The 22,720-nt window shown below is 36.4% G+C and overlaps 1 protein-coding gene across 1 annotated transcript in view; it reads right to left on the minus strand.

Moving 5' to 3' along the window:
* Positions 1-235: 235 nt before the first annotated feature.
* LOC149141400 (putative ATP-dependent DNA helicase CHR12) overlaps positions 236-22,720 on the minus strand; it is a 338,350-nt gene continuing 315,865 nt past the window's right edge. Inside the window, exons 13-16 of the mRNA XM_089451231.1 lie at positions 18,412-18,619; positions 18,057-18,210; positions 1,408-2,010; positions 236-1,319 (exon numbers count right to left, since the gene is read on the minus strand). Of these exons, the coding sequence (XP_089307357.1) occupies positions 466-1,319; positions 1,408-2,010; positions 18,057-18,210; positions 18,412-18,619 (1,819 nt within the window). The 3' untranslated portion in view covers positions 236-465. The remainder of the gene's footprint in view (positions 1,320-1,407; positions 2,011-18,056; positions 18,211-18,411; positions 18,620-22,720) is intronic.

A 22,720-nucleotide genomic window follows, 5' to 3' on the forward strand; every position in this document is an offset into this window, starting at 1 on the left:
TTTCTCATATCCCTGTTACAGTTGAATCTGTGTATACTGTCACCAAGTGTTGAAAACTACAAATAGAACTCCAATTTATGATCAAGTAGAATTTGATTACCTGAAAAGATATTATTCCACAGTGAATAAATTGTGTCATAGTGCAATCACATATACATTCTAAATCCTATTATTTATGATACTTGCAATGTGCATTTAGAGTATTTAACGATTTGTTGTAACATTGCAACTAATCTAGACTGAACTATTATATTATATGAGCTTCAAAAATCAAGTAGACAAAGAGAATCGTTTTCTGAATAAATAATACAGTTATTAAACTCAGGTACATTACAGGTGAACTTAACAGCATGTCTCTGTTTGATGTTTGCCAATCAAACACGCCCTCTTGATGATTCCGCATATTCACCACAGAAATATATCTTTTGCACCATGTAAATCACACATTTCCAGTGTTGTTTGGTGCTACCGACTCTCCCTGTTGCCAGACATATGCCCACGGTTATCTGCATGAGAGTGACCATGGCTTGACCTTTTTCTCTTTAATGTCTTCCAGGTAATGGGGTCATTTTGATAGACAGAAGCACTAAGTTCAGCTTCCTGATCTGCATGTTCTTCATCTTGTACTCCATAATGAGTACCTATTCTATTGTGTGAATTTGTTGTTTTTGATTTTACTGACTTTAGCTTCTTTGGAATTTTTCTGAAGAAGTCCTGGTGAGCATCTGCATCATCATGCAAGTAATTTCCATCAGCATCACGATCCTTTCTCTTCTTGGAATGCTTAGCTTCCACTCCTTCCTCATGTACATCGGTTCTATAACTTTCACTGTCAGCAAAAACATTTAATTGATCTGCATTTTGATTTGACAGCTTAGAGTCCACTGCATCTGGCAGTTGCTGCTTTTTCTTGCTTCTTTTTTCCAGTTGTGATTTAGCTATTTCAGTCACATCTCCCCCACCTTCAACAGCCTTCATCCACTGTGTCTCACTCAAAATATCTGTGTACACTACCTCCCTTCTGCGCCGTTTACCCAAATCCTGGTCAAAACCAAGATTAGAATCCATATTTTCAACACCTTTGTCATTCTTTCCTGTAGGGACTGAAAAGACCCAGTCTGGAACTTCATGCTCCTCCATTAACCTTGACCGATACCCCTCCTTTTGCCTCCTTTCCTCATCCATTTTCTCAAAGAGCCAAAATTCTTCGTCACTACGAGCAGCAAGGCGATTTATTTCTCTTTCACTAGGCACATCTGTTCCTAAAGAGTTAGTTCCCCTCCGCATGATCTCCTCCAGCATCTCTCGTCTATCTTGAGCTGCATAATTGAAAAGACAATATACTGTTAATATGGGAGAAACCAAAAAATTGGTCAATCAAAGACAGTATAGTAGGTTGAAGCATACCCGTGGAAGTGTTGTTGAAAAGACCAGCCTGGATAACCTTAGCATCAATCCCCATTTTCTGTTTTGCGCGTTCAAGGATTTCTTCCTCAATAGAACCAACACTAACCAAAACAAAAACACGAACCTCCTTCTTTTGGCCAATTCTATGGGCACGATCCTCTGCCTGCTGATCCATTTGGGGATTCCAATCACTATCAAATAATATCACAGTATCAGCAGTCTGTAAGTTGAGACCAAGCCCACCAGCCCGGGTGCTCAAAAGAAACATGAAGTATGGTGAATCTGGCTCATTAAACTTCTGAAGTAAAACCCCCCGTTCTTCTGTTTTTGTAGTTCCATCAAGCCTCATAAACATAAAGCCATACAAATTCAAGTAAATTTCTAGGATATCCATAAGACGAGTCATTTGAGAAAAAAGTAAAACTCTGTGCCCTGCCCTCTGGAGCTTAGGCAGCAAGCGATCAAGCAATTCAAATTTCCCTGATGCCCGAACAATCTCTTCTTTTCTATGCATATCATACTCCCCAAAAAACAAGTATGGATGATTACAACATTTCCTGAGTTGCATAGATAAATTCAATAGACTCTTGGATTTACCAGAACCTGTATTAAAAGATTTTAAAGGTTAGAAATCGGCTGTGAAAAAATCAATATGAATTCAAATGCTTTCATTGAAAAGCAGTATTGGAACATAAAGTTCCGACAATAAATTGGAAGCTTAAAATTATATAATATTTCAAACCTTGGTATTCGTTTAATAAAAGCAAGAAATTTAGTGTCCATTCAATTTCAAAACAGATGCCTTTAAATGATAACATAACAATAGAGTTGAGCAAGATCTAACCTATGTTGCCAGGAAACGTGGGTTCGGGGACAGGTACAGGGACGGGGACAGGGACGGGGATGGGGACGGGAACGGGTACGTCATTTTTTGAAACAGGGTGCGTGGTTTCATTGAGGGTATATTATAATTTATATATATATATATATAAATATTATATTTTATAAATTATAATATATATGAATTTGTATATTTTTCAACTTTAAACAAGAAAACTAAAATATTTATGATTTAACCGTATTGATTTCAGAGGTTAAAGGCTGATCAAATATCCTCTTTCAAGAGATAATAGAGCCCAATTTATGTATCCTTGTTCACTCTCCAGAGTTCAAGATTTTTGCCAAATCCTGTAGCAGCTTGCCTACTCAAGAAATCAAGTTAATTGCAGAAGCTCTAACAATCATCAAGTTTAAGTTCTTATTAGATGGAGCATGTTCCAGGTGTGTCCTTCGCAATGGCATTGTAAAATTTGGGAAATTTGCTCTTAAAAAATATCAGACTTTGCCTTGTTAAACAACGATTTTTCAGAGAACAAGCTATGTTTATCGCTGATCCATCTATGCTGTAGAAGACTGATTTGAATGGCTGAAGATCTGTTATTTAAAGGCTGATATTCCATTTATATATTGCTGTAATGCTACCAGGTTCCACTGTTTTGACCTTCACTACATCTATTGGTGTCTAGTTAATTGCATGGCTGTTTATGCTCAGAAATTTTCATCATTTTAAGTTGTAACAGCAGTGAAAGTCTAATTCTGAGTTTATAAATAAGTTGTCTAGTTATTTGAAGCATTTTCCCATCGCTGCAATGAACCCCTGTCCATATCACTTGAGAGAAAATATAAAACCAACATCTACAGCAATTGTCCTTCAACCATTTGATAAAATACCTCAATTAAGACTCATTGAAACTCAATTAAAAACTCAGAAATTTTAAGAGAAAATTGAATATATTTGAGCTGGGAACATTGCATCTACATTGACACTTTGCAATCCTTTCCGATGTATCAAAAGAACCCGGTTTATGATTTCGAGGTCTCGGGTTCTTTCAAGAAGAACCGGGTTCTTCAGGGTTCTTCTCAGAGTTATCTGTTCCAGCACCCGGAACATGGGAACTGGAACCCGGGACGGGTTCGAGAACCCCACCCCTGGGTTTGGGAACCCGTGCAACATAGGATCTAACAGAAAGGAAGCACTGAATCTGCTTATCCCATCCACTGAGTATTATTTGAATTCATCAACTAAAACATGATATGCTATCCAAAAATGTTTGAGGCCAACCAATATAGGATCTTCTAAAAGTGAGGACTACGGAAGACACAAGACGAGAACTATTCTACTTGAATCATAAAATGAGAGAATTTAAATCTTCGAAACCAATCATGATATGTTCGGAACATCTGCAAGTCCAGAACACAGGAGCATGGAGATCTTACAGTAGGCATTAAATGAAACTTTTTAAACTCTTGAGTCTTTACTCTAGCTTGGGCCTTTCCTCACCAAAATGTCTAAAAGCACGGCACTCACTATAGGGAGTTACTTTTATATCATTCTCTTGCAGATTTCTTCCCCAGAGGGATAATTTATAAGAGCTTCACCGATGGTACATTGAATCTCCTGTGGCCATTTAATAAATGCAACTTGGCCGACAGATCGCTTATGCTGATTACATGATTTCCTCTGGCTGGAAGTATAAGGCCATGTGAACCAATGATACAGACGCTATAACGCTGTTCACTGCATTCCTATGGGCATTGCAGGAATGCTATAGACACATGTCTTCATGTTCTATCTTGGGCCCTGTAGATATATGCATAGTTTTGCATGGGAGCTTGGAATGTATACATCACTGTGACAAGACTCAACACATACTTGAGATACTTGCAAAGTCAACTTGTGGCTGAAAAGATTTGAGTTTACTCAGTAAACTTGCAGAATGAAAATATATGAGCTCACTCACCAAGTCAACTTGACTTTTGGTTGAAAAGATCCGAGCTTACTCACCATGTCAAAAAGCCTAGTTGACTTCATCTTGACTTGGTGAGGACCATGCAAGTATAGGAATACTCTTAGCCAAAGACACGGCCGAGATTTTCTTGGTGAACTTTATGGTATTTATTAAGTTTCATTTTTTATTTGCCGAGGTTTTCTGGAGATTATCCTGATCCCAGGTTATACTCTTACTGTTCAATTTTGTCCATTTACTCCCGAGACCAAGTTGTCCAACATTGTTATATATGCTTGAGGTGGCCATAACAGTATGCATGACCAATGGTTAAATTCCAGCAGGGGTGGAGGGGCCCTCATGTTGAAAAGTAACTAGGTTTGGTTTTCATAATGACATATGTAATTGTGATCTTATGTAATTGATGAAAAGAAGAAAAATAAAATTATTATTCTAATGCTTGTCTCATGGGTTTCAAGAGCAAGGAATTTTATTTTTAGTATGACTGCCATTGCGAGCCCTTAGGATTGGTCATAAAGTCAAATTGATTCAATGCCATGTATGAAGGACCCTTCTTGGGCATATTATATATTTATATAAGTCATTAAATAAATTAGAATTCCCTCCAAGAACAAGACTAAGTCTCCTCAAGTTGGCTTCAAGAAAGATAATTATATCTCCTACAAATGACATGTCGGCTCACCCTCCTACATGTTGGTTAATTATGATGATAGACAACTATAAATAGGGCTGTTCATACTCCATTCCAGCACAGAATTTCAGAGATGAGTTCGGTCAAGATCTGAAGTGCGAAGGTCATCAAGGGAGCCAAATTTCCAGCAATGAAAAGAAAAAACAGTGAAGTGTTTTGAGTTGAATTGCAACTGTTTTGTGGGCCAACTTACCTTCACACACACGAGATTGCAGGATTGTTTGCTACAGGAAAAGGACCGAAATACTTCAGTCATCTAGGTAGCCGAATTGCAGAAGAAGGAGAAGCCAAGTTAAGCAAGGAAAGGTCTCTACCCTAAGCGAAGGAAATCAAGGTGCAAAAGAAGGCCATCTACATGTACTAAGTCCTATGAATTAGGGCAGAGAAGCTGCAGGTCTGAAGTAAAGATGAGGAAGCCAAGTTCTATAAGGAAGCCGATGCAGAAGTAGAAGGAGCAGGCAGTTGATTATCTTTGACTCTAAATAGAGGTCAAAATCAAGAAGCTAGGTGTCTTGGTCTTGGAGAGGTTGAATAGGTCAAGGATTCATCAATTGGAGTCTCTATAAGAAGAAGAATTTGTGCGGGTTTTCCTCTCAAGTGGAGAGGTTTTGGCCCTGGAAAATAGCCTACATTCCATCTCTTGTCTCTTTATTGTTTATGCATTGGTAACTGTTTGATGAAAGAAGAACACAATAATAATATAAAGAGAAGAATCTAATCTAAGAAGTTAAAAAACATTCACAAGCACTTATCTCTTAGAGAAATCACTTAATACTTGATGCCGTAGATTTCTCAACATGGTATCAGAGCTAAGGTGACTAAGTCAAGGAAGGGAATCTTATCAAGAGACACTTAAGGAAGGCATCAAAGTGAAGATCATCTTGAAGTCAAAGGAAGCATCATAACCCTAGATCAAAGAAGTCTACAAAGAAGTATTTGGATCATCATCAAGAGGGAGAAAGCCAAAACCCTACATCTACTCAAGTCAAAGTGTTTTGAAGACTATTCATCCAAAGGAAGCTAGATCAAAAGGTGGTATCTACTATCATCTCACTCTCTGTGGGATCAAGGATCATTCTTGAAGAAAACTACCTTCATCAAGGAGAAGTTTTCTATCATCATCAACATCAAGGAAGCAACAAGAAGAAGGAGCATCCTATCAAATAAGTATATTTATGTCCAAATTTGAATTTGTCAAAATGTCTTTTTGCAAGGAAAGCAACATATTGGTGGGCTTCAAACTATCATGCATGGAAGAATAAGTTAGATATGAAAGGGGAAGTTAAGGCTCAAAGGATTCTCATAGAATCCATCAAGGATCCCCTCATTCCATATGTATCTAAACTCTAAAATTCAAAAGAAATCTAAGAAAAACTGGTAGAGTTAAATTTCTTAAGCATTGTTGTAGATAGGAGAGGAATTGGATCTTCACCCCCGTTGGTGGAATGATTGGGAGGTCTACATGCAAGAACTTTCCAGATCAAATGTAAGGCTCAAGGACAAACCAGATCAGCTGGTATGGGCTTATGCTGACTCTGGTAGCTATTCCCCAAAATTTGGATATAAGTTTCTCATGACCAAAAAAGGTTGGGAAGACCCGGATTGGTGGGGGAAATCAATATGGAAGTTAAAGTGCCCTGCTAAAGCAAAACTGTTTTTCTGGTGTATATTGAAAAGGAAAGTCCCCACATGGGACATTCTGCAAGCCAGATTTAAACAAGGGCCGGGAAGATGTCCATTATGCAAAAATGACTCAGAGACTATGGCGCACCTGTTCATTGGCTGTCTTATAGTCAAAAAAGTATGGTTGGAGGTGGAAAAGTATATTCACTTGCCGATATCCTGGGAAGGGGACCATATTGCCGAAGTTTGGCACAAGTGGTGGCACCAAAACTCAGTTCGGAAGTTAAGGAATCTGCCTCCCATTATATGCTGGGGCATTTGGATTGCAAGGAATAGAAGCATTTTCCAGGATAAGGAAACTTCTGTGGAATCAATTGCTGTTCAGTGTTTATCTATATACACAAATATCCCGGATTCAGAGGAAGAAAAGGCGCCCCGAAAGGTTGAAGAAGAACAAATCAAGGATGGAGTGCCTTGGGCTTACTTTGATGGAGCCTCTCAAAATAATAAAGCCGGAGCAGGCATTATTATCCACATAAACAAAAGTCACTCCCTAAAAGCTTCCATAGGTTTGGGTAGTGGCTCCAACAATTATGCAGAACTATCTGCTCTCAAGCTTCTTCTATGTTGGCTGATACACAGAAACACCCTCACAGTTCAGATTTTTGGGGATTCACTAAATGTCATCAAATGGATAAATGGTCAAAGCAGCTGTCATAATTATATCTTGCATCCCCTTTTAGAAGAAATGCTGCACCTGAAATTATCTTTTAATTCTTTTTCCATTCAACATATATACAGGGAACGAAATGACTCGGCGGACAAGCTTTCTAAAGACGGTCTTCAACAAGTTCTGGCAGCTAGAGAATAGTGGAAGAAATCAATGGAGAAGACCATTTCTCGGACTAGCCTCCTTATGCTCGAAATACATAATCATGGCACATCGCTGATCTGACATCACTGTTTTTGTTTTTTGGAACATAGCTGAAAATCTGAAACATGTTTCATGTATTTTGTTTTGTTTTTGTGCAATCTTTTTCGTCTAGGGCTGTTTTCCTTGATAGAGGAAGCCCGGAAAAAGAAGCAAGATGTAGATTTTAGTTATCAATCACAAGAAACCATGGATGTGTTTTGACAATATGGAGAAAGGGAGCTGTTATCTCCTCTTTTGAAGAGGCCAAGCTCAGTTTCTGAACAGTTTTTTGCAGGCTTATATATGTATTACAGCAAAACGAAAGCTGCAGAATGTATATGTAACTTTTTATAGTAATAAAAAGTTCATTTTTTTTCTCTAGAAAAAAAAAAGAAGTCATCTCTTTAAGGCAAGAACTCTACAAGTTGAAGATGTCAAGGGAAGATGGAATAGACTCATACTTTATGAGGATATCTGAGATCTAGGATCAACTACAAGATCTGGGAGAAGTCATGTCTGATAGAGAAATGACTACAGTTGTATTAAATGCACTACTAGAGGAGTGGGGTAACTTTACTTCAAGTATTTATGGGAAGAAAAAAGCTACTCCATTTTACGATCTATGGTCAATATGCAAGATTGAAGAATCTAGACTAAAGGCCAAATCTGATGTGGGAGAAGGTGAGCAAAATCAAGCTTATGCTGCAATGACAAGAAGAAAGGGAAAATTTGGAAAGTTTGGTTCTTGGAAAAAGAAAAGGAACATGTCTAAAATTCAATGTTATGGGTGTCAGGAATATGGGCACTATAAAAGAGATTGTCCTAAGGTCAAGAAGGACAACAAAAGAGGAAGAGAAGAAGCCCATATCGCCAAAGAAGTAGAGGAAGCTAAAAAGAAGAAGTCCAAGAAAGAGGAAGTAAGAGATCTCTATTACTGAGATAGTCTTCCTCACCTAAGTTCTTTTCAAGTTCCTAAGTCTTCTGCTGTAAGATATGGCTATTCACTAAATGGGATGCATCAAGGCATCATGGAAGCATTGAAAGCAAGAGCTCGGGACATCATCATAGAGAAGCATGAAAGATGGATAGAATCTATGGAATTCAAGGATATAGCTCTTGGGAATCTCATTGGGAACATAAGTGGAAAAGGTCATCTAGTACAAGGTTCATCATACATCTGTCAAAAGGAAACATCTGTTGATGGGGATACTTTAGATCCTCAAGATTCTCTGATGGAATCTTCATTGAAAGGTTCATCGATCATGAGGAGAAGCAAGTGTTTCATCAAGAACTCCAAACTTGTGGAATTCATGGGATGATGGTATGATGACATAAAAGTGAAGAAAATCAAGGGATTGAAGCTCTTTCAATCAAGAAAGTTGTTGCAGGAAGTCTGGATGACCCAAAGGAAAAAAAATGAGGTATGTATGCTTACATTTGATATTGTGGAAGTCATGTCATATGGTTGCAGGTAACATGGATCAATGCTCTATCTTGAGAGCATAATCAAAAGGAAGGATCTCCTCCCTCAAAGGGATGCAGAAATGCATGGGTCACACATTCACTAGATAAACATAATATGTCCTCATATGAAGAATGAGGTGGTTGACTACAATTGAGGAACTTTGATTGGAAGCTCTTGGGAATGAAACATGTGAAGAAAGGAAGGAAGAGATCATGGAATATGCAACCATGGTAAAGTCAATCAACATCTGAAAGACCAAGAAGATTTGACTAGGATATCTCCATGGAAGATATGAAGACTCTGATGGAGTTTGAAAAGGAATGAGACCCTTGACAATATATATCTTTGGGAGGTGTGTCGATGTGTATGCAGGATGCTGATGCAAACTAAAAAATGTCATGATGAAAGATCATCACAAAGGTAATATTGTTTTTAATGTCCATTCCTTTATTTTTGAACAAATATCTAGATAAGTTTATGCAGGGTTGCTGAGGGAAGATCTACGGATGTCTTCCACCACCGATGCACATGTAGTAGGATGAAAGATCCTTAAGAAAACATGGCATGAAGAAAGCAGCATGCAATGAAGGAAGACCAGATATGCACTAATGGATCACTTTCTGACTATGTTACCGGATCCGTCCACCCTAGGAAATGGATTCACGGATCCCTGGATCAAAAATGATTTCGGATCCGGATTCACTTGGATACGCTAGAAAACAGTTTTTGACGAGTGAAAATATCTTGGTAATGCTTTGACCTAGCAATTTGCTAGAAGTTGACAACGCATTGCACTCTAACCCGGATAGCTGGAAGCTCAGACAGTACGTGCACGTGCAGCGAATAAGATGGCCAAGATGATGCGGTTGGTATTAATATCATTGGTTTTTGGATCTACAGACTTGGTATTATGACGCCAATACTGGGTTATTTATTTATTTATCTGCGAGGCATATGCAGTTTCGCACATTTGAACTCGTATAGTTACATGGTGTTTATATTTTGGATATGTTATAATATTAATTTAATTATAAATATGTTATATTTTATTTAAATTAATTTAATTATAACTTTATATATCTGTTATATTTTGTTGACATTCTTTTAGAAACATTATAAAAGAACTCGTATAGTTACATGGTGTTTATATTTTAATTTTTAGATATGTTATAATATTATAATTAATTATAAAAATGCTATATTTTATATATATTAATTTAATTATACTTTTATAGCTATGCTATATTTTATTTACATGAATTTAATTAAAACTTTTTAAATATGTTATACTTTATTTATATTAGTTTAGAGATGTTATAATTCTATAAAGTAATTTTCTTGTGTATATATATTATAAATTAATTATTCAAAATATAAAAAAATTGTTATTTTATTGTCCATATATATTATAAATTAAAATTATTTAAAATATATCAAATTTGTTATGTACAAGTTTTAAAATTTGTAGATTATATTTTATATTAAACTTTTATATGTTATAAGCTTATTATTTAATTCATATAAAGTAATGTGTATTAAATTATTATTATTTATCATTTAAATAGTTTTGTAATATATTATAGTTTATAATTAAATTTTTATAAAATAATTAATGCTACTTTAATTATGAAATATTGTATGTTTTTTCATGAAATTCATCGACACAATACAACTTGAGTGGGCCTAATGGTTAAGAGCATGTGTTTACTCCTATGAGGTCATAGGTTCAAAACTAGAGGGGGGTAGAGTATGTATACCTTCGTAGACTTAGCAGTCAAATCCCTTGTCCCACAAACAAGGGGGTCTCATACACCAATTTGGTCTCTGGCTTGGCTGTGACTTTAAAATTGGATAATAATAGTAATATAAACTCTATTGTTGTTGATGGGTAGTGATCACAATAAATTTGGACATTAATAACAAAATTTGTATTATAAAAATATATTTATATTAATCGTACTTGTTGTTTCCTTGCCGTATCCGAATCCTAGCTTTTCAAAAATCAAGCAGATTCAGATCCGTATCCGTACCTAAATCCGAATCCATATCCGAATCCTAGTAACTTAGCTTTATGATGATGACATGGCTGACTCATGGATGAAAGTGATGGATGGGCGGTGCCCTATGCAAAAATCCCAAACATGAAGACTCCTAGATAACGAAAAGAAGTTCATGACATCATGGGGAGTTCTTCAAGCAGTTGGTTGTCCCATTATCTCCACCTGGGAGCTGCTATAGGTCCCTAATTAAGAGGGAGCCTGGAAACAAGTTTCTTACTAGGAAGTAACTTGGAAATTCCTAAGCCAAGAGGGAGCTTAGGTACATTCTTTCCGTAGGAATGAGTATATTCCTTTATTGGAATAGGTATGTCCTCCCTAATTAAGAGGGAGAGATAGACACATCATTCTTGTCTTCACTTGGGAAGACAAAATGGAGGATTGGGTAAACATCTGGCATCCGATGCTCTTTGAGGATGTACTAGGGCATCCAAGATAAGAGTAGTCGTTGACGACCGATATTCTTTGAGGACTGGGAATCCAAGATAAGAATAGTCCTAATGGAACACACCCTGAGAACCCGGGTGGGGTATAATCTGAGAGAGACAATGATGAGGGTGTATATACATTATTGGTCTCACCAGCATTGTGCTCGGATCTTGTGGAGAGATAGAGTTGTTAGTCAAGGCCTTGCTATGTGACAATGCTGGTTGATATGATGTTATACAAATGAGTTACCAATCCAACTCTTCTTATGAGAAATTCTTTAGATTGAGAATGACCAAGTACCATTATGAATACCTCCCTAGTTAAGAGGGAGTGTTGAAAAGTAACTAGGTTCGGTCTTCATAGTGACGTGTAATTGTGATTTTATGTAATTGATGAAAAGAAGAAAAATAAAATTATTTTTGTAATGCTTGTCTCATGGGTTTCATGAGCAAGGAATTTTATTTTTAGTATGACTCCCATCGTGAGTCCTTAGAATTGGTCATAAAATCAAATTGAGTCAATGTCATGTATGAAGGACCCTTCTTGGGCATATTATATATTTATATAAGTCTTTAAATAAGTTAGAAAACCCTCCAGGACCAAGATTAAGTTCCTCCTCAAGTCGGCTTCAAGAAAGATAATTATATCTCCTACAAATGACACATCGGCTCACCCTCCAACATGTCGACTAATTATGATGACAGACAACTATAAATAGGGTTGTTCGTACTCCATTCCAGCACAGATCAGAGACGAGTTCCTTCAAGATCTGAAGCGTGAGGGTCATCAAGGGAGTCGCATTTCCGGCTAGGAAAGAAGAAAAAGCATCGAAGTGTTTTGAGTTGAATTGGGATTGTTTTGTGGGCCAACTTACCTTCACACACACAAGATTACAGCATTGTTTGCTACAAAAAAAGGACCGAAATACTTTATTCATCTAGGTAGCTGAATTGTAGAAGAAGGAGAAGTCGAGTTAAGCAAGGAAAGGTCTCTACCCTAAGCGTAGGAAATCAAGGTGCAAAAGAAGGCCATCAACATGTACTAACACCTCTGAATTAAGACCGGGGAGCTACAGGTTTGAATCAAAGACAAGGAAGCCAAGATCTATAAGGAAGTCAAGGTAGTAGTCGAAGGAGCAGGCAATTGATTACCTTTGACTCTAAATCGAGGTCAAAATCAAGAAGCTAGGTGTCTTGGTCTTGGAGAGGTTGAATAGGTCAAGGGTCTTGGTCTTGGTCTTGGTATTCATCAATTGGAGTCTCTATAAGAAGAAGAATTTGTGCGGGTTTTCCTCTCAAGTGGAGAGTTTTTGGCCCTGGCGAATAGCCTACATTTTGTGTCTGTTGTCTCTTTATTGTTTATGCATTGGTAACAGTTTGATGAAAGAAGAACACAATAATAATCTAATGAGAAGAATCTAATCTAAGAAGTAAAAATCATTCACAAGTAGTTATCTCTCAGAGAAATCACCTAATACTTGATGCCCTAGATTTCTCAACAACCCTGTCACAATTTTTAGACCATTACATTATGGTCAGGGAGGCCTCAAAACCACCAAGGTTCATCATCATGCACACGCCAAAATTATGGACAAAATGTGTCGAGTCATTAGCTAGCTACTATCAACCATGAAGTGTTGGTGACCCGAAAGTGGTGTTGAACATGAGAATAGGGTCTCTGATAGCAGGTTTGTCTGGTATCAATTCCTTCCCTAATGTTGCAGGTTTAATGGGCCCTAATGCACAACATGATAGCAACATGCCTTTGGTGCTTGATTAAGTACGTTACACGCATGCTAGACTTCTTTAGAATAGCTAAATTGCAGGATCACCAAATCACCTTGTATTTCTACCCAAAACATTTCTTGTAAGGGTACACATGCAGAATGTGCCAAAAACATCCTGAATGTTTCTGGCAGGGTTTCACAAAAAATGCAGCGGAAAACGTTTATGTTAGCAGTAACGATCCAAAAAGGGCTTTTAGAACATTAAAGAATAGTTTCAAATTGTAAATAGATAAAATTTTATTTAATAAACACAAAGATAGGTCTCAAAATAAGGTTATTAGGTATTTTTAGCAGTAAAATGAACCCATTTATTTATTGAGGTATCATTGTTATATGGTTATGCCATCCGTTTAAACCACCCAAGGTTGTAGACAGGTAAGGTAATAAAAAATATTTTCTTCATCTTCAACCTTGTCCATATGTTGGGCTTATGTAATGTCCATTGCCAAAATATCCTAAGTCAACTTGCAAAACTTTTTAATTTTTAATTTTATGCAATTTGAAAAACATTTTGTATGCAAATATTTCTTTAGACACTTTGTGAATTGTTAAATTTTGCAGATTTAAAATTTAATTCTGAGATCATAAACCATAGAAGGCAGTCAATGAACAACAAGACACAGGATTTGGTCCAAGACCAAGGAAAAGCCCCACTACGAGAAAAACCCTTTTTAAAATGCTCTTCTATTAGATCGCCTTCAAATTTTCAACATAGATACATAATCAGAATGCAAAACCCCTTTTATAAATAACAATAGTAACAACCCTTTTTAATATGACAACTTTAAAATACTACCACAAGCCTCCAAAGGCTTCCAAAACAATAGTAGACACAAGTGCGTGAACAAAGCTCACAAGTACAAGAGCTAAATACTGAGAGCAATATTCTCCAAATGAAAAATGAGTACTACTGAAGCGAGGGCAATATACCAAAAATCAAACTCTAGTGCAAAAGCAATATCAAGAATAGAATATCTTTAGAGTGAGATCTATACAAGAGCTAAATACATCTGGTGTGAGAGAAATACCAACTGTAATAATACTTCTCTAGAGCAAGAACATTAACAACAGCGAATAACAAGAGAAAAAACCACCAGGGAAAATTTTAGGGGCTAATATTCGCCCATGGGCTAATTTTCTATACTTTTTCAAAACTAAAAAATCGCTAATTTCCATTTTTTTGTAAAAATAATTTGCCCAAATTTTATAAAATGAAATTATTTTACCGCAAAAATCACCAAAAAATTATATATAGACTATATAAAAATATTATAAATTTGAATATTCTTACAAAAATATCTCCAAACATTTTATAGATTTCATATTATGGACTAGTGAGATTCGCCAAGGTTTCTAAACTTTAAGATAAATTTCCATCCTTAAAATTTTCTTTGAAAACCACTGGTGTGAGAGTTGAAGGAGAGTTCTGAGATTTGTCAATAGATCTGACAAACAATAGATTTGTCAATGATGATAAGAGATCTACAAATATGTAATAGATCTACTATTGATAATAAGAGATTTTCTACTGATAATAAGAGATCTGCCAATGATGATAAGAGATCTGCAAATCTGCAATAAATCTGCGCCAGATAATAAGAGATATGATACTGATAATAAGAGATCTTCCAATGATGATAAGAGATATGCAAATTTGCAATAGAACTGTTATTGATAATAAGAGATCTGCCAATGATGATAAGAGATCTTCAAATATGCAATAGATCTGTTAGATAATAAGAGAGATAAATTACTAATGCGAAGGCTCGATCATCAATGCGAGAGCTAGATCACCAAAGTGAGAGATAGACAACTCGATGTGTTGCAAATGAAGGCTTTTCTTCAATATATAGAAATCTTTGAGGCAAAATCTCTTCCTCGAATTAAGTGTTTTGGAAGCTCCTGGAGTGATCCAGTCAAATTAGATAACTTAAGTGATTTTATTTTGCACATGTCTAATTGAATCACTTAAGTGATTTTATATTGCACATTTCTAATTGCTTTGTAAAATATTTTTGAAGAACTTTTGCTCTTATGAAAAATAATTTGCTCTTGAGAAATAATTCGCTTCAAGGGTGAAAGGATTAACCACATTAAGTGATTTCTAGGGAAATTTCTCCCTAGTTGTTCAAAAACTCAACACTCCCTCTCAACTAGGGAGGAGTTTCCATCAATAAAGCCAAAATTGTTGTACCTGTCAAATCATCATGACTCATGCTGAACATTCTCGAATCTAAAGAAGAATATTCATGGCAAGGGAGCTACTACTACCACCCTGAATCCAAGCTTAGCCAAATAAAGGCTAAGAAACCTTCACCAGGGAGTGTGAAGCTTCAACCTAGTCCAAATAATCATCAGGGAGCCAAATGCTTCCACTCGGTATCAGGGAGTCACATGCTACAACCTAGAACAAATACCACCGGGGAGACTCATGCTACCACCCGTAATGAATACCGCTCAATCAATAAGACTATGAAACCATAATAGCTCAACACATAGGCTAAGAATCCACAATAGCTCAGCTCAAAGGCTAAGAATCCATGTTGTTCAAGAACACCAACATCTTCGAACTTGAACGAGATACAACTTACCATGACTGGTAAGGATCACCATCTAATCTCAAGTAGCCAACACCCATTGGCTAGATGGGTGGGAAACAAGATGCATGACTGGGGCATACTCCTAATTGGAGGTCCCTCATCCCCAAGAGCTCACTAGCTCAATTCCTCATCCCTGGGAGCTCAACCAGGGGGAGAAAAACACACATCTTAGTGTTCTTGATCAGTTGGGTCACAGACCCAGAAGAGGTACATCCCTTAATCCAAGCACATATGTTATCTATAAAAATATATATAGAACAATACAAATAATGTCAAACTACAATAATAATAGATAATGATTAATTAGTAACTAGTTAATGAAAAGGTATGTCCCTAAAGACAGAACTGTTGGTGAAGAGGTACCTGCCTAGGGTATATAAGCAGGCCCTCACCCTCATTGTAATCATCACATCAATTCTTTTATATAATATACAATATACAATTACTTGTCCTACAATCAATGTCTTTGTCTTCAAAGTATTCTGAAGATTATTGCAAATATACGAACTTTGTTCGTTACATTGGTATCAGAGCCATCCCTGATCCTTGCCTTTGGCCACACATTTTACCAGACCTTTGGTTCAAAATTCATTGCCCTTAGCAACATATTTGTCAGCCTGCCATCTGGCCACACTCGAATTTCAGAGATTCTCTGATTTTCTGGGATTTTGACCACAAGCTGGCCATTGGCCATTTCAACAACACATTTTTTTCTTAAGAAAAAAGTGTCCTGTGAAATTCATTCTGTTGTGATAACAGTTTGTTTAACGTTCAGAAATTGTTGTTGAAAAATATCATTTTGCTACCGGAAATTGTAGTTTTGTGAAGATTTTGCAGCGATACATTAAATAATCATGAAGCATTGCTAATTAATTCAAGATTAATGGCCACATCCTCACACACAGGTTTCATGCTTCAATAATTGTGACCTCGCTGTTGTGCTAAGAGAAAACTGGCATAACAAACAGAATTGCTTGACAACAGAAATTAAGATATTTATTCCAAATTTACTGAGTTAAATCAGGAGGTCAAGTCATTGGAGTTGTGGCAGATAAAAATAAAAAAGGGGACATAGTTAAAAAATTTGATGCTAATAGAAGGCGCGCATTGCTAATAGTGGCCACCACTCCCTTCTCTGTTGGCACAAAGAACCAAGATTTTGTTAAAATAGACTTTGATGTGCACTTAGTCCAGAGAGATTCAAATCCTGGTTAATCTCCAAAGACCAGATGCACAAGCACCCAATCATCATCACACCGTTTATTAAGTCTTATCATTCTAATTATCCTGATCATTTCATTCTACTTATCTTAATAGTTTTCTATTTAAAAATAAAACTGTTTCTTGAGTTATTTGTATTTGTCTAGTTTTTAAATTCCTCGTTTCCTGTAAGCATTGGAGGTCATGTTTTCGTGTTGACCCCATTTTGGAAACCTGTTCCAGTTTCAAAGTTTCATGCAAGTTAGTAAAATATGTTGCTCTCATTTGCAATGTTCTCCACATTTGGAAGCCAATCTTTCAACACAGTTCAAGCTAACTCTCCATCTACCTCTCATTTGCTTGTCTGGCATACCTCACTTTTTGTTGTCATCATAAACTTTCGTTCAGTTCACAATAAACGTTTTTTTATACTTTGAAAGAAATATTAGATTAGCATTGATTGATCAATGACCAATTATTCGAATGCAACCAACAACATTAGCATCGACCAATATCATCAAAACAAAAACCACTATAAGATACTCGGCAGCATACCAAAGAAAGAGAGAAATCAAAACCATATCAAAGCCAAGCAAAAAGAAATCAGAAATCTGACCCATACAAACTCTGTGTAGAATAGGATGCGACTAGAATGATACCAAGAAACTCAAAGTGTAGAATTGCAGGCAAGAAAAGAAGAATCAATGCAGCAGTAGTGACACATTGTCATAAATAATTCGTGGATAATTACAATGAATAAAAACCACAAGAAAATCCATCTCATGTACAACACAGGTTACAGATAGGGTATGGAATCTGGATGACTTACAATGAAACAATATATAATAGCCAAAACTCAAATTGAAATCCTAAAAATATTTTCAAAACGGGTGGAAAAGAAATCTTTCTGCCATTGTGCTTAATGAAATTATGTCTATAGCAAAGCAAATGATTAGTCAGACAATAACACTGCAAATAGGCAAACATATAAGCAAAATTGCAAGAATCCCAAATGGTCATTTATATTTCTCCGTAACAATATTAAAATTTAAGATGGTCCTCGTGTTAAAACACTGACCAGATTCTAATCCAACTCTCCCAGTCTCAGTGACCTGTTGATAGTACACTTTCTGCCATGCTGACAAATCACATTTCAAGGTGACTTGAATTTTACTAGGCAAGTATTTCTCCACCTCATCTTTTTTTCTTCTTAGTAGAAACGGTCTTATAACCTGAGCCAAAAAAGGCAACATGCATGATTAGAAACAAAAAGCATCAAACTATGTGAGAGCCAAAAGGCTCTAAACACCCTCAGAAACCAATCATTGTATAATGCTCCTGCAAATAGTTCGTAGGTTACATAGAGATATTAGCACATGAAAAAAGAACCGATTTAGTAATTACTATCAACATCCTGCAATACAATTACTTACATGATGCAGTCGACGGATAACAAGCAGTTCCTCCTCTTCTGTAAGAGAAACCTCGCAGCGGTCTGCAAATGGTGCATTAAACCATTCCTCAAAATTTTGGACTGAGTTAAATATGCTTGGAAGCAGGAAGTTGAGTAGAGCCCACAGTTCCTGAAGACTGTTTTGAATTGGGGTACCAGTCAGCAAGAGCCTCCGGCGAATACGATACCTATGAAACAACATGGGAGATCTAATTCAATTATCTTTTCCCACAAGAGTTATCAGTAATATATATAACGCAAAATTAGTTCAGCTACTATAGCATATTATAATAGAACCCTAAAAATTGGATCAAATGCAAGTTACAAATATTACCCTATAGGTGCTACCTTAAATAAGATTTTCTATGGAAAGCTGTAAAACTTCGATTATTCTAGGCATTTAGTCAACATAACTTCTCTCAGACAGCAATCACAATCAGCCTGAGATCCTTTCAGGAAGGACACTCCAGATAAGTTTGAAGTGCGGTATCTACATCTGTGCCATTCCAACCTACTTCCTGCAATTCTTACTATAATAAGATAACTTGGGGTAGCTTTTGCATTAGCTGAAAATTAATTTCTGCCAAATATGACTTTTTATTGATAACCAAATAATAGCCAAGTAGAAGTGATTATCCTTGAGAATTGAAAACTAGAACCCTAGAGTTCTGAAGCCCTTGTGGCCTTTACATCTGATATAGTGTGTGCTTGTACATGAGCATGTTTTCTTTAAATACCTAAGTTATCAGGATTCGGATACGGATACGGATACGGATTCTGGTACGGATATGGATACGCTTGATTTTTGAAAAGCCAGGATTTGGATACAGCAAGGAAACGGCAAGTACGATTAATATAAATATATTTTTAAAATAGAAATTTTGATATTAATGTCCAAATTTATTGTGATCACTACCCATCAACAACAATAGAGTTTATATTATTATTATTATTATCCAATTTTATAGTCACAGCCAAGCCAGACCAAATTGGTGTATGAGACCCCCTTGTTTGTGGGACAAGGGATTTGACTGCTAAGTCTACAAAGGTATACATACTCTTCCCCCGTCTAGTTTTGAACCTATGGCCTCGTAGGAGTAAACACATGCTCTTAACCATCAGGCCCACTCAAGTTGTATTGTGTCGATGAATTTCATAAAAAAACATACAATACTTCATAATTAAAGTAGCATTAATTATTTTATAAAAATTTAATTATAAACTATAATATATTACAAAACTATTTAAATGATAAATAATAATAATTTAATACACATTACTTTATATGAATTAAATAATAAGCTTATAACATATAAAAGTTTAATATAAAAATATAATCTACAAATTTTAAAACTTGTACATAACAAATTTGATATATTTTAAATAATTTTAATTTATAATATATATGGACAATAAAATAACATTTTTTATATTTTGAATAATAAATTTATAATATATATACACAAGAAAATTACTTTATAAAATTATAACATTTCTAAACTAATATAAATAAAGTATAACATATTTAAAAAGTTTTAATTAAATTCATGTAAATAAAATATAGCATAGCTATAAAAGTATAATTAAATTAATATATATTATAAATAAAATATATCATATTTATAATTAAATTATAATATTATAACATATCTAAAAATTAAAATATAAACACCATGTAACTATATGAATTCTTTTATAACATTTCTAAAGGAATGTCCATAAAATATAACAGATTTATAAAGTTATAATTAAATTAATGTTAATAAAATATAACATATTTATAATTAAATTAATATTATAACATATCCAAAATATAAAAACCATGTAAATATACGAGTTCAAATGTGCGAAACTGCATATGCCCCGCGCATAGATAAATAAATAACCCAGTATCGCCGTCATACTACCAAGTCTGTAAATCCCAAAACCAATGATATTAATACCAATCACATCATCTTGGCCATCTTATTCGCTGCACGTGCATGTACTGTCTGAGCTTCCAGCTATCCGGATTAGAGTGCAATGCGTTGTCGACTTCTAGGAAATTGCCAGGTCAAAGCATTACCAAGATATTTTCACTCGTTAAAAAATTGTTTTCTAGCGTATCCAAGTGAATCCGGATCCGAATCCGTTTCTGATACGGGGATCCGCGAATCCATTTCCTAGGGTGGACGGATCTGGTAACATAATTAAATACTACAACCAGATGCAAAACCGTATTGCTTCTACACTAGGAGAGGTCGTCTATATGATTGTAACCTGTTCCACTGATATGTATGCCTTCTTATACTTTTCTGTTGTCATATCATGAACATACATTTTCATGAAATAAGTGCTTTAATACTGTTTCATAGACGGAGCAGAATACCATAAGTAATAATAAGCTGTTGACCACACTGACGAAAGCAGAGATAAGATTACAGGGTACGATAATTTTAAGAACGCAAAAGTAGATCAATGGGACTAAAAGATACACCCAATGTGAATACAATGTGGGAGAGCACAAGCAACTCCTATGTAGCGCTGAAAACAAAATAAAGGAAGCTGACCAAAAAATGCAGCATAGATAAGTATCTACTAAGCTAATCACTATGTCCAACAAACAACAAAAGATGTATATAACAATATCATAAGTGCAGTGATACAAAGTGTGAAAATTCCTGAATCTAACACATCAGAGACCCCTACTGCAATTTCTGGTTTACAATCTCCTACTTGTTCTTTACATTAACAAGTTATTTAATTGCATAAACATAGAAGTAAACACTATTGCAGCCTTCACAAATATACAGATCATGCAGTGAAATAAATTGAGACAATAACACAAGGGACACCGTTATTTTTGGACAATCGTCACCGTAAAAACCCAATGCGAGAAAACTGGTGCAGCAGATACGAGGGTTTTATTATTAAGCAGATTTCGTGAATACAACTAGGATGCCAAAAATGGCTCACCCAACAGAGAATGTCCTCGACAGTAGTACCTCTATCCGGAGATAGATATTCCGGCAAATTAGCAACTGGATGATCAAACCCCACAGTGACTCCGGTTGTTCCCTATGTTAGACAGCGAAAACTGCTCCAAACATACTCAGGAACTGCGTCACTCCTCCCAGAGCTGCATCACCCTCTCCCGGCTCAGAATCGTTGATTTGCTCTCAGTTTGCCTCACAGAATCTCCCCAGCGCTGCCTCTGAAGCCCAGCGTCAGCCTCTACGACTTATGTGTCACCTGCGTCAGCCCTCTGCATCCTCTGCGTCAGCTCATGGCCTCTGCATCAGCCCTTCTAAGGTCTGCGTTGTCTCTCCCAGCACTGCACTGCCTCTCTGCTATGTATTCTTCCACCTCGGATGAAAATCCCTTGCTGAACTGCCCCTCGCTGCAACTTTGACCACTAACTTGATTTCCTCAACAAACCCTGCCCCAGAAAATCAAATTCATGATCTCTTTTAGTGTGTCTCCAACTGACCCTCAAGCCTCCTCTTATACTTTTCCAGTTGATGATTCAACGGCCGAGTTTAAGTCCCTAATCAAAAGCTAAGATTAGAATTGGCTTGATCCTCGTCACTTAGAACTTTCTCACCCATTTTATATTAATACAAATTAATATTTTTATTTTCCTAAGTTTAGACTTAGGGACCCATTAAAAATATTAATTATTTTAATATCTCTTCAGCCGGGTGGAATTTCTCCAAACAATTTCTGGGTCTTGGAGATCTCATGTGCCTTAGCCTCTCCCCCAAATTTCATGGCTAGAGCACATCCGATGCTAACCAAACTCAACACTCCCTCTTAGCGAGGAATGTGCTCTAGCAATGGTTCACCATAGAAGCATCACATTGATATTTCGCATCGGTCCTCTGTGTTGATGCTTGACCTGCTGCCCCACATCCACTGCACTGTTGCTTCCTATACTGTTGCCCATGACACTGCCACTTCCATTGCTACATCTGTACTACAGCTCCCTCTCAAAATGTTGCCTCATGTTGCCCATAGCACTGCCACTACTAACTACTCCACTGCAACTCAGTTACCGAGAAGTAGGTAACTGCCTTCACCCAAACACTGACATCCTAGTCAATCTAGAAGCCTTGTGACGCTGAAGCTACCTCTGATGTTATCATGTGCTCCCTCTGTTGCCACTGCGTTGCTGCAACCTCTTTTGTGCCTCTTGCACGGCTGCTACAGAATTCTGCACTCTAGCACTGCCTTGCAGCTCCATCACACCTCGCTCCACCTGACACCTGTCATCATGCTACTGTCTTTGAGGGCTCCCAGAGCCGGATGTG

This window comes from Pinus tabuliformis, chromosome X, assembly GCF_031772625.1.
Source record: "Pinus tabuliformis cultivar Carrire ecotype Pingquan chromosome X, CPIR1, whole genome shotgun sequence".
NCBI lineage: Eukaryota > Viridiplantae > Streptophyta > Pinopsida > Pinales > Pinaceae > Pinus > Pinus tabuliformis.